Here is a 12,269-nt window from a genome sequence, read left to right on the forward strand (position 1 = left end):
TGTAGATCAATAAAATTTTAAAGACTGTTTATGTGAAATGTGAATACAAATTATTCCAGATAGTGACGTAACAGCTTGGTATGTTTGTTCAGGTTTTAGTCCAAGTGCAGTTGGAGTCTTGAATAAATACAGCAAAATAGAGAACACTGAACAGGGTTGGACATGCAGTTAACCAGTTCATCAAAATTCTTAATTTACTCACCCTCGTGTATGACTTTCTTGAATTGTTGTGTAAATAATGAATATTTTCATTTTTGGTTGAACTATCCATTTAATATAATATAGTTTTTTTTACATTTAGCGAATATGTTATGATAGACCAAAGTGATTAATAAACACTACATAACTATGTCTTGCTATAGTATATCAAAAGTATTTTCAACTTTTTTTGTTATACAATATTCAACTTATTTTTAAGTCCGTTTAATGTCATTTAAGTTGAAAGACTTAAACATTAGTTGATTGTACTTAAAAGTGTAAGGTTTTTTTTACAGTGTATTTACATGATTTTAAACAAATTTCTTTTACTTCTTAATCGTCTTTATTTTTCTGATAAATAATTTTGCCCTATAAATATAAAAAAGGCCTAAATAAAATTTTGCTATAAAATAAGTTATAATAAAATAAATATATAATAATAATTAATAATAATAATATATAAAAATAAATATTTTATATAATAAATAAACGCTACTGCACAATAACCAAAACATCTTCCCAAATTTAACCCTACAGTGAACATTAAAAATAATACATAAGATATAGAGTAGAACACCGAATAGAATAGAATAGAAACAGGGCTGGTGGATTTTTTATGCACAGTAACTAGGCTACAGCGCAAAAAAAAAACCGATTACATGTTTGACAGATTATACAGGGAAAAAGTTGATTATATATTATATTACATATTGTCCTATTACAGGCTAGGCTACTAATCCTTATGGTTTTCTGTCGCCGTTTGGTTAAGCCTATTTTATCGTATGCGCACTCATAGCCAACTAACGATAGTAGCCTATTGTGCAAGGCAGAACAAGCGATGCCCATGTTAACTGAAGGTCTGTGTGAAGATGATCGTGTGAACTGGAGAAGTGTGTGAGGTTTGTCAGTGAGAGGGATGGCGAGAGGCGGAACAAACCGGTGTGTGTGCCCGGATACACGCTGAAACGGCTCGCCCGCACTGCAGATTAACTCTACAGACGCCGGGGATGCTCAACAATAAAGCACAAGTCACTGTATCCGCGTCCGTTGTTGTTTTTTTGGAGATCTGGTGGTCGTTGTGAAGAGAAAGAGATCTGTCCTGACTCCTGGTGTTGTTGATTTGAGCATGGGATTCAGGCTCTGCGTGCTCCTCAATATAATCGAGTAATCTGACAGGTATGTGACATCATGACGATGAGAATCAATGCAGCCTATCTCTTTCACTCATGCCATATAGTAGCATGTATTTGATCATATCTGTGTCTTAAGTCGCTATATGTCTTTCTAGCCAGTGATGATGCCGGATAGCCTGATGATCCGGTGATGGACAGCTCCTCGACTGAGCGTAAGTGATGTGCATTTTACCTTTAATGCACCTAAACATTGTCAGTATGTCGGACAGTGTCTACAGCATATAGTCGATAAAACTAGATTGTGTCTGAGGCTGTGTTATGTTAAAAGATAGCCTACTACATCACTGCTGTTGCTTTAAGTTTGCATGACACATTCGTATCACTATCAACTTCTTTGAGTTCTATCAAACCTGCTGTTCATGTGTCTCAGAGGAACAAATTGTCCATAACTAGGCCAAAGTAAAACACATACAAGAGAGGATACTGAATACTTCTACGATTCATCCCATGAAATATATAGTATTTATTCCTGCATTTAATTCAAACATTTATTTATTTTGCGGGTTGAATATTTCTTTCTTTATTTTAAAAACATTTCTGCATTTTTAGACATTTTTATTGGGCATTTACTACATTTTTATTTACTTTTTGCATTCATTATATATTAATATTATTATATATTTGCATAAGTAAATCATAAACACAGCTCTGACCATTAAGACATTGCTTAGTTTAAATATTTAGATGAACATAAAATATGTTTAATGCATTAATTTGAAAAACTGATTGACTTCATCCCAAAAATAAATTTGTTTTTAAGTTAACTTGGAATTCTTACTGTTTTTTGTTGTGCTTTCCATTTGTTATAAAGCTGTTCCTTATTGATTTCTTGAGCTCAAAGCGAGATATATTGATTTCAAAATGTACGACAGCTTCTTGTCTGTGTTTTTATGCCATGGGCAAAGACACAATGCAACATATCAAGCTTCCATCTATAGTTCAGAAGTATACAATAAAACTTTCCAATGAGTTTAAGACCAAAAAAGCATCTCTAATCTGGACTGTCTTGAATGATTAAGCCTTTAGGGATGTCATTGTGTCCTTTTGTCCTTGTCACACTAGTATGCTCTCGAAGGACTCTGCAGAGAGCCACACCTGGCACACTCCATTGGTTTCTGAATTAAAGGAATATGCATTTTCATAGAGTCTGAACGTGCAGCAGCAAAAGCAATATAGGCTACTTTTATGGTTATAGATTTATTTTATGCTTATAGATACTACGTTATCACCAACATCAAGAATATGTTTTGAATTGAAGTTTTTATTTTAATTTATTTAATATTTTGGTTTAGTAGCTTTATTTTTGCTTGTGAAAAGGATAGTTTACCCAAAACGAAATGTTGACCACTTATTTAACCTCAAATTGTTCCAAACCTGTTAGAGATTCTTAAACAAAGAATATATTTTTTAGAATTTTGGTAATGCTGGAAAAAAATACTATGGAAGTCAACTCAGATTCTGAATGAACTCTCTTGTTCATTTACAGGTTTTTGCAGAATGGAATAGATAGGATGACAAATTCATCCCAGCTGTCAATATAAGCGACAACAACAAATCATCTGATCTCTTCAATCTACCTCTGACAAGATCAGCCATCAATAACCCATCAACTCAGGCTGATCACAAAGCTTCCTTTGTGACTCTTAGAAGATCCACTTTCATCCTTAAACTCAACACCTCTTACACATAACTCATTATATTGTTGCAGGGCAAAGCCCTCAGCCAATCCATTGGCTGACGGGTTAGGAGTAGGAGGAGGAGCTTCGATTCCCATCAGGAGTGTTGTGAGGTTAGTGGCGAGCAGGCTGCTGGGACCGGATGCAGAACATCTTCGAGCAGAACTTGGACATGGCCACGGCTCTGCTTGCGGGTGAGAAGCTGAAGGAGTTGATCCTGCCAGGTTCCACACAGGATGAGAAAGGCGGGGTTCTCGCAGGTCTCATGGTGCAACTCAAACTAGAGTTGCCCTTTGACCGGGTCGTCACCATAGGGACTGTCATCATCCCTATTCTGCTGGTTACATTAGTTTTCACACGGAACTTTGCAGGTTAGTGGTGTTACGCATTATTTGGACAAACGTACATGATGAACACCTTGCAATATTCAGCGACAAGAGTTTTGAAAGCCATTCGTTTTTAATAAGAGTTAGGGATTTCTGAAGACATGAGCAACTGCAGAGCTCAACTTTATGCAAATGAGCAACGAAACGGTGATAATAACCTATAATCTGAGCAATCATATGACTTTCTGATGCACTTACAGGGATTTATTTGGTGAATGTGTCTCCTTAATACTTTATGTGCTTCTTTTCCATTAAACCATTTATACACCTCATTTGAGTGTGAACATATTGGCATTTTATTCACATCTTGGTGTCTCCTCTCCATCCAGTATTTTTTATGCAAAATCCTACAATTTTCATAAAAATGTATGGAAGGAAACATGCTTAGATTGAACGCACTTAATACTTATGAAAAATTTGTGATATGGTATTACACTCTAAATCAGAAATATTTTTGGATATACACTTGAATGGCACTGGTGACAGTGCCAGATTTCTGCCAAGTTTTTAAAGTTGACCCATTGTTAATCGCTCTATAGGACTTTCTATATTCCTGTTGTCCACTAGTATCCAGCAGAGGAGTGGTTAAAAGATTGTTTCTAGAGAGATTGTGGGGTGATTAAGTAGGAAGAGAGAGAGAGATATATAAAGAGGGGTTGTGGTGGTAGGAGGGGGGGTTTTACTCTAAACGCTGAGTCAGTCTTACTGCATAGCAGCACCAACTGGCTGTGACTGAACATTGAGAACCCTGCTGGGCAAAAACATGCAGTATACTTTAGATCTGTTGGAGATATACAAACATTTACACTTCGAAAAATTGTGAGACTGCAGCTTAAGTTGCCTTTTCACATCATTTGAGGGCTACTACGTTACAATATTTTTCATTAGGAGCACTTATTATATCAAGAAAGAGGATTAGTGAAGGTCAAACCCTCATTGTCATGTTGGCTGAGGCTGTTTATAGGATAAAATGCAAGAACAATGAATAGTCTGAAACTTGAAAGCACTGAAAGAAAAAGTAGAGCCTGTAACCATTAAGAGGTCATTCCCATCTAGACACACCAAATATAACATATTATCTTGCTTAACTTACATTATCGATTCTGCGCAGGAGTGTAATCTACTGAGACCCAGAGTAAGGTGGAGGCGTCTATAGGAGTTACAGCAGCTGTGAAAGAATTATCTCAGTCTTTGTCCAGCTGGCACAGACAAATGGAGCATTTTTTTTTATTACTGATTCATCATTAGATTGGCCTGTGCTGCCTTACACTATGCAGTAAACCCATTCCACTTGATAGAAACCTGATGACAGCTCATTACTAGAAACAAATCCCAGCGGGATACCCCGTTTGCCAGATTTTCCTGGACAGAGTCAGTTGTGAGTGATATAGCTACAGTATTCATTTTTACAAAGATTTAGTTTTTTTTTTTGTCTTTTCAACTAAAATGGCAGCTAAGTTTAGTTGATGAAAATAACATTTTAGTTGAAATAAAAAAGTCTTTGATAATGAACATTTTCATCTGCAGTAATATGCCAACAGCATTTCTAATTTTCATTTAGCTTAAGTTTTTCATCTAATATTTATTTTTTTATTTCAATTAACAAAACGTTAACATAAATGTTTATTATGTCTCCTGGAGCTCTTTAAAATCTGATAAATTCTGTTTCTCTGTCAATGTTTTTATCGATTCATCAACTAGAAAAAAAAAAAATTGCTTTCCGTTATCATTATTAATAGTTGTGGTGTGGACTTTGCTATTCTCTTAGAATTAGAACAATTATTTAATCATTGTAGTTATAGTTATCATTCTTGATGTCTCCAGGCCTTAACACTGGTGGTATCTAATTAATTGTTATGCAAAAATCCCGATTATTTTGTGAAGTGGGATTCTTATGATTTTCTATCTCCTTCTCTTTTAGAGGAATCTATATATTGCTACACCCCACACAACTTCACCCGAGACCAGGCCCTGTATGCCAGAGGTTACTGCTGGACAGAGCTTCGGGATGCTGTTCCCGGTGTCGACCCCGATCTTCGGCCCTCCCTGTTCGAGCACAAGTTTCTGCCCTACGCTCTGCTGGCCTTCGCAGGCATCATGTACATACCTGCCCTTGGATGGGAGTTCCTGGCCTCCACTCGCCTCACCTCCGAGCTCAACTTCCTCCTTCAAGAGATCGACAACTGCTACCACAGGGCGGCCGAGGGCAGAGCGCCTAAGATTGAAAAGCAGATCCAGTCTAAGGGGCCGGGGATTACGGAGCGTGAGCGACGGGAGATCATCGAGAATGCAGAGAAGGAGAAGAGCCCAGAGCAGAACCTGTTTGAAAAGTATCTTGAGCGCAGAGGGCAGAGTAACTTTCTGGCGAAGCTGTACCTGGGGCGACATTTAGCCATCATCTGCCTCAGCTCAATGCCCATAACTTACCTGAGCACCTACTACGCCCGTCAGCGGCAGAACGAGTTCACTTGCGCGCTTGGCGAGCCGCCGGACACTAGCAGCATCCCTGAACTGCGACTGAATGTCAACTGCAAGCTACCAGCCGTGCAGCTCCAGCGCATTATGGCCGCGGTGGACATCTCTTTGCTGTGTACTATGAACCTCATTATCCTTGTGAACTTGCTGCATTTGTTTGTAGTACGCAAGTCCAATTTCGTTTTCGACAAGCTGCACAAAGTTGGCATTAAAACACGTCGGCGCTGGCAGAAGTCACAGTTTTGCGACATTAACATTCTGGCTATGTTCTGTAATGAGAACAGAGACCACATTAAGTCTCTCAACAGACTGGACTTTATTACAAATGAGAGTGACCTCATGTATGATAATGTGGTGCGGCAGCTGCTGGCAGCATTGGCTCAATCCAATCACGACGCCACTCCGACTATGAGAGACTCTGGTATCCAGACTATTGACCCCAGTATGGACCCGTCAGTGCTCGGTGTGGGAGAGCTGGGAGGAGAGCCCTCAGTAATCAAAAGACCCCGCAAGAAGATGAAGTGGATCCCCTCATCTAATCCTTTGCCACAGTCTTTTAAAGTAAGACTTGACTCGAGGTTCTCATTCATATTTAGCGAATGAATAGCTTACTATGTATGGTCCTTCCATTAGTGAAATGTACCTTATATTTATTTGTTTTCATACAGGAACCCTTGACTCTAACCAGACTGGATAATAGTATAAAGGCAGATAAACCTAAACCAGTCCGAAGGAAGAATGTACCAGATAGCATTATGGCTCCACTTCTGGACAGCAAGAGCACACAACATCCTCCTACAAGCATAAGTAATGCCAAAGTAAAACCTGGTTTAAGTTAGTATAGCTAATGTGGTCGAAATCGTCCTCTGATCGTGTTTCTAATTTTACTTTTCAGCTACAGAAACATATAATATAGAGAAGAAACACTCTCTTAACCTCACGTTGGATGTTCATCCCTACATGCTAACCATCCAGAAAGCGAAACCAGAGACAGTCAACCCTGAGCCAGTCACTGTTGAGCACTCTCTCAGTAATGTGTATATCGAGGGTCCACATGCAGTTGTCCACGTCTCCTCTTCTCTTACTGGTATGCTTGAATTAGAGATGCACAGTATATCAGAACCATATCTGGCATTGCTAGTGTCACCCTGGCTCCCTCCACAAAAAGCCAATAGAAATGTTCCATTAGCTTTTGGATAAATGCCGCAAAAAAGCTTTGTGACCAACACAAGTTTATTATTCTTACATGTACACATCAAGATAATCTTCACAAATGAACACAACTATAACGAATTTTAAAGCCTAAATACAATCGGCAGAAGTAAAAGGTACAAATGAACGAGGCTATAAACGAACTATACCACGATCACATGACTTCAACGTCACTTCCACTCTATTCTTTATTTAAAAAAACATTTCCCTATAAGTTTGAGTTAAAATAGTTTGCAAGAGTACTATAATAAACACAAGGCTGTAAAAGCGAGCTAGTGAGTAGATGACTTTTCCTGTTTTATGTGATGACATTTAAAGGTAGGGTAGGCAATTTTTGGAGAGGCTAGCAGTAGCGAGCTAGCTTTGAAAGCATAAGATCCCACCCTCCCTTCAGAGTGTCTCCAAAGCTAAACCTCTTATAAAACACATGAACGTGTACAGCAGGGAGCAAAGCGTCATGGGAGACGGCGTTAAACTACCTCGTGTCTCAAAGCAGATAAAATTACAATAATAATGAACATAAACAACTTAAAGAGCAGTGTAGATTCATTTAGCCGTTAATAGTGTTGACATGCATAAATTCAAGTCCGCTCCGAGTATAACGTCACAGGTTTCCATCTCTTCCAAATTACAGTAGTTATGGCGTGAACGCAGCATAAGCTCGTTTTTTTGGGTCAGGAGGAACTGAAAAAGGTGGCAGCTGTTTCGGTTGCAGTGCTCGGTGACTGAGGTGTGATGTCTGCACAAGCAGGGTGCGCGGAGGTATGGAAATACATACATTGACAGCCAAGTAGGACATCGTATCATTGCAGTCGGACCGAATTCAATGATTGGATGAACATTTTATGGTCCTATGCCTTCCACAGATGATATATGTACATATAAATACATTTAGACCACTGAACGTAGTGATTGCTATCAGGATGTGAAGAGACTTTCAACCAACATAACAAAAAATGTTTCTGGAACAAATCACCTACCCTGCCTTGAATGTCCCTGACAACCTCTGTAGTCCCATTTAGTCCCATGTTAGCAAATGCCTTTTCCCAAGACACATAAAAGCTTAGAAAAATCTTATTTCAGGCATTCAGGAAACCCCATTGATTTGGAACTTTGGAACTATTGAACCAGAAGTGCAAAAATCATTTTAGGTTAGGACTGCAATATTGTGCATGCAATAAATTGGCCTAGTTTTCCCATTTTTACATTTTCCCTATTTTTACATTTCTTTCACCGTCATCTAACTCACCCACTTAAGCTTACTTAAATGTAATCTTTAAAAACAGTAATAATTTAGAAACACTGTTAAATGTTCTGTTAAATCTTAAGCAAATCTCAAAATGAATTTAGCAATTTTTATACTGTACAATGTTGTGAGGTCTACATTTACCGGTAGGATTTAAAACAATTGATTTTAGTTTTTTTTATAATTATTTATTTAGACACAATAGTATAGCATTTTGATATCAGACATAAAACGTGTATTATTTTATATTGGTATTACCGATAATTCTATATCACCTTTTTGTCCCCTTAGAGAAGAAAGAGTCTCCTCCACTGTCCACCACCACTACCTTCTCCACAGCCACTCTCTCCACAACATCATATATGAATGGTGGAACGACCAGCGTGCCTCCTCCAGACTCCCCAAAGGATCCTCTCAACCATGGGGCAGAGCTGGAGAGCCAGTCCGGGCCTTTTAGTCGAAACCCCTCACACCCGCTGCTGAGCATTCATCACACCTTGTATGAAGAGGACGAGGAGGAGCAAAACAGAAGGGATAGACTAGCCAGACCAGGCGAGTTGATTGCTGCTGGAGAGTGTTGAAGGAAATGTATACACACCTGCACACACACAAACGCACTAGAATATGAACTGAAGCACAAAGGAATATGCTGTTTTTTGGGGTTTATGTTAATGGTTTTGCTATGGGTGAATCTCAGATTATTTCATTTTCAGAGATGAAGATTATTGAACACTGGGGCAGGCAGTGTTTTACATATTTTATGCTCTTAAAGGTGCACTTATTTTTTGCTTATGTTGAGCTGACTGATATGAAAGTGGTTGCAGGATGGAATGGATACAGGAGTTTTCGGTTACTGGTGTCACTGCAGAAATGCCCTCTTCGCAGTCTGACATGATTCATTTATTCTGCAAGCAAAAGTATCCCATAATAGGGACAATAATAAATCTGAAGTAAAGTGAAATATTGGGCTGGTCATATGATCTTAATATGTCAACCACCATAACGCTCCATAATGTCGACAAGTGTTTTTTTTTTAGAGCACTGATGTATCTTCATCTCATGTGAGTGTATATCACTTATATTAACAAACACTAGACTTTGTGTAAAAAAAAGTGCACCTTTAAACATCATCTCCCAGCCTTACATCCACATGCTTGGAAGTGTGTGTAGCTTGAGGGAAAATAAAATTACCCATGAGTCATGACCTTGTTGCTCACCATATGGGTTAATGAATTCCCTATGACGTTCCAAATGAAGGAAAAGGCACATCAGAATTTTGCACAAAACACATTTTGTTCCTGTTTAACATCAATGTCAACATAGTTTTGTGTTGTTTGTCTGTATACACAATCAGTGTCTGTTTCATATAGATATTCAACGCAATACATGTATTCTTAAAATATGCAACCTCATTTCTTATTGTTGCAATAATATGCACATTTGGAATGTATATACTAAGCTGTACAGAAAAAAAAGTTCTTACATCTAATAATATGAGATTTTTCCTTATTAAAAAAAAAGAAAAAGAAAAAAAAAAGACTGTCACATGACATTCATCCACACACCTCTGGTGCCCTTATTCAATGAGACTATATCACTCTGGGTCTCTGGGCCAAGTGCTCAAAGACATTCAACTCCGGATTGCCCGAAGAAAAATGGATCCTTATACCAGCTTTTTTGAACAGACAGAGTTGTGACAAAAAGATTTCAGCTTCTTCAGCTGGACATTTTCAAGCTAAGGAGGTTGTGTTATACCAACTTTGTAAGTCCTGGTTAAAACCTTTGATATTCAATAATGCACCTTGTAGTGAATTTAACACACTATTATGATTGCGAGTGAAGCGCACAGTAATTCACAATTAAAATCCAAGAGCATCTCTAACCACAAGGCATGAGATTGATATTAGGGATAGCTGCAGCTCACTGTTTTTCTAGCACATATCATGATCAAAGTGCAATATTTTTTATGTGATACAGGGAACACAGATCATGAATGGCCATACCTTCAGAGGGGAAGGAAACACACCGGATTTTCCAGGCTTGAATCTTTAGATCTGAATTTAATTTGATGGTTTTATGGGTACTAATCTCAAACTTAATATGTTCAAATGGGGTTAGACAAGGTATGTATAAAAAAAATCATGGTCATGTCACCTTGCTTGTTTGTTCATTTCTTTTGTCTATTTTTGTGTCACAAATTCTTGACAAATGTTTGAGTTTCATATATGTGTATTGAACTGCAGCATTTCAACCAAATAACCTGCTTAGAGAAATAGATTAATGCTAAAAAGAAAAAAAAAATTACATTACCTCATGGGTTGTACACTGCATGTTCAATTGTTAATTAAACTCATGTTACATAATTTACTTGGGGAAAAAATACTTGAATTTGAATCTCTGTTATACATGAACCTCAGAAAGAGGTGTGTAAAGTTCACAATGTTGTAAGATACTGTAAGCGATTTTTTTAATATACAATGCATAAAATGCTTACTAACTCACAGAAAACATTGAACAGTATCATGAGAAATCCCACCTGTCTCTGTATCTGTAACAGTTGCGCATAAAACGTTAACAGCATTCCGAGGAGCGGCTCATGCTTTTTAGCCAATCAGAAACACTCTATGGCTGTGAATAGTTTTTTGTGTTAGGGCTTGCTGACATCGCGTGTCCGTTCATCGTACCTTGCTTAAAGAAATAGTTCAGCCAAAAATACTCACCATCAAGCCATCCTAGGTGTATATGACTTTCTTTCAGCCGAACACAATCTGAGTTATATTAAATAATATCCTGGCTCTTCAGCTTTGGAATGGTATTGAATTGTGCCCAGGCTTTTGAAGCTCCAAAGGCGCATCCATCCATCATGAAAGTAATCCATACGACTCCAGTGGGTTAATAAATGCTGAGCTCACGAAGTTTTGTTTTCCTGTGCAAACATCTCTGAGCACTTTGGATTATTATTTGGCCTGGATTAACCTGTTTGACCTTGCGTGTGTTTGGGATTTGATTTTTACCTCTTCCCCTGATTTGGATTATTCAGACTGTTTGCCTCAGTCACCATTTCCTCAGTTTTGCCATTCTGCTGCCATTATTTGCACGTTCTTTGTAATTCTCACCTTTGCAACTAATAAACTGCACATTGAGCCTAACTCTCAAGCCTCCTCGTCACATAAAACTTCGCCCACCATGGATCCAGCATGGATGCAGATTCTCAGACTACAAGTTAAAGTATCCTCCCAAGCGACCATGCTTTCTTCACATCATTAATAATTGCGCAAACTCACCTCGCTAACGGAGGAGCTAGTCAAGTCCTTGCAAACACTCCAGTTGCCGTCTTACTCCGATCCACCCAGCACAGCTAGCCCTTCAGCTACAGCTAGCCTCTCAACTACAGCTAGCCTCAGTCCGTCTGTCTGGCTTCCCTTTGGCTATAACCCTTGTCTCTCGCTTCCGGACAAGTTTGACGGCGCTATAGCACGCTGTAATGGATTCCTGTTACAGTGTGAGTAACTTCTCGCTCAACAGCCACACGTTTATTCCACTGATGAAGCCAAGATAGCATTTATGATCTCTGCTCTCACGGGTCGAGCACTCAGAGCAAGGAAGCTGGGTAAGTACTGTTAATGCTAAGACTCGGTAGGAGCTGGGCCTCAAGCTTCGATGGCAGCGGAGCCTGGCCCACCACGGATCCCAGCGCTGCCAAGTCCGGTGGTCTCAGCGTATTCAAGTCAGCTGGTACCAGAGTTACTGCCACCGTTGTCTGCATTGTCTGTGATGGCTAAGGCCATCTTGTGTGTTTGGGGCCGCACACACTGCTATAGCTTCTCCTGAGGTGGCAGCAACCACTACAGCTCATCCCGAGGCGGCGACTGCACCTGAACTT

The 12,269-nt window shown here is 38.9% G+C and overlaps 1 protein-coding gene across 3 annotated transcripts; it reads left to right on the plus strand.

The window, feature by feature from the left end:
* Window positions 1-1,031: 1,031 nt before the first annotated feature.
* panx2 (pannexin 2) lies at window positions 1,032-10,753 on the plus strand. Of its 3 annotated transcripts, XM_056261256.1 has the most exons (8): window positions 1,032-1,374; window positions 1,487-1,543; window positions 2,878-3,027; window positions 3,100-3,438; window positions 5,375-6,489; window positions 6,597-6,735; window positions 6,824-7,015; window positions 8,678-10,753. In XM_056261256.1, the coding sequence occupies exons 4-8, from the start codon at window positions 3,210-3,212 to the stop codon at window positions 8,965-8,967; spliced, it is 1,965 nt and encodes a 654-aa protein (XP_056117231.1). In that variant the 5' UTR covers window positions 1,032-1,374; window positions 1,487-1,543; window positions 2,878-3,027; window positions 3,100-3,209; the 3' UTR covers window positions 8,968-10,753. The 3 variants fall into 3 exon arrangements, with proteins under 3 accessions (XP_056117231.1, XP_056117232.1, XP_056117230.1); XM_056261257.1 differs by lacking the exon at window positions 2,878-3,027; XM_056261255.1 differs by having other exon boundaries at window positions 1,491-1,543; window positions 2,878-3,438.
* The last annotated feature ends 1,516 nt before the right edge of the window (window positions 10,754-12,269 follow it).

This window comes from Rhinichthys klamathensis, unplaced genomic scaffold (genome assembly GCF_029890125.1).
Source record: "Rhinichthys klamathensis goyatoka isolate OS25496 unplaced genomic scaffold, OSU_Roscu_1.1 h1tg000181l_1, whole genome shotgun sequence".
In the NCBI taxonomy this organism is placed as follows: domain Eukaryota; kingdom Metazoa; phylum Chordata; class Actinopteri; order Cypriniformes; family Leuciscidae; genus Rhinichthys; species Rhinichthys klamathensis.

Excerpts from the sequence above, each read along its gene's own strand:
- panx2 (XM_056261256.1), top strand. The coding sequence starts at position 3,210 with ATGCAGAACATCTTCGAGCAGAACTTGGACATGGCCACGGCTCTGCTT. Across the intron at positions 3,439-5,374 it reads TTTCACACGGAACTTTGCAG|AGGAATCTATATATTGCTAC; the intron begins GTTAGTGGTGTT and ends CTTCTCTTTTAG. Across the intron at positions 6,490-6,596 it reads CTTTGCCACAGTCTTTTAAA|GAACCCTTGACTCTAACCAG; the intron begins GTAAGACTTGAC and ends GTTTTCATACAG.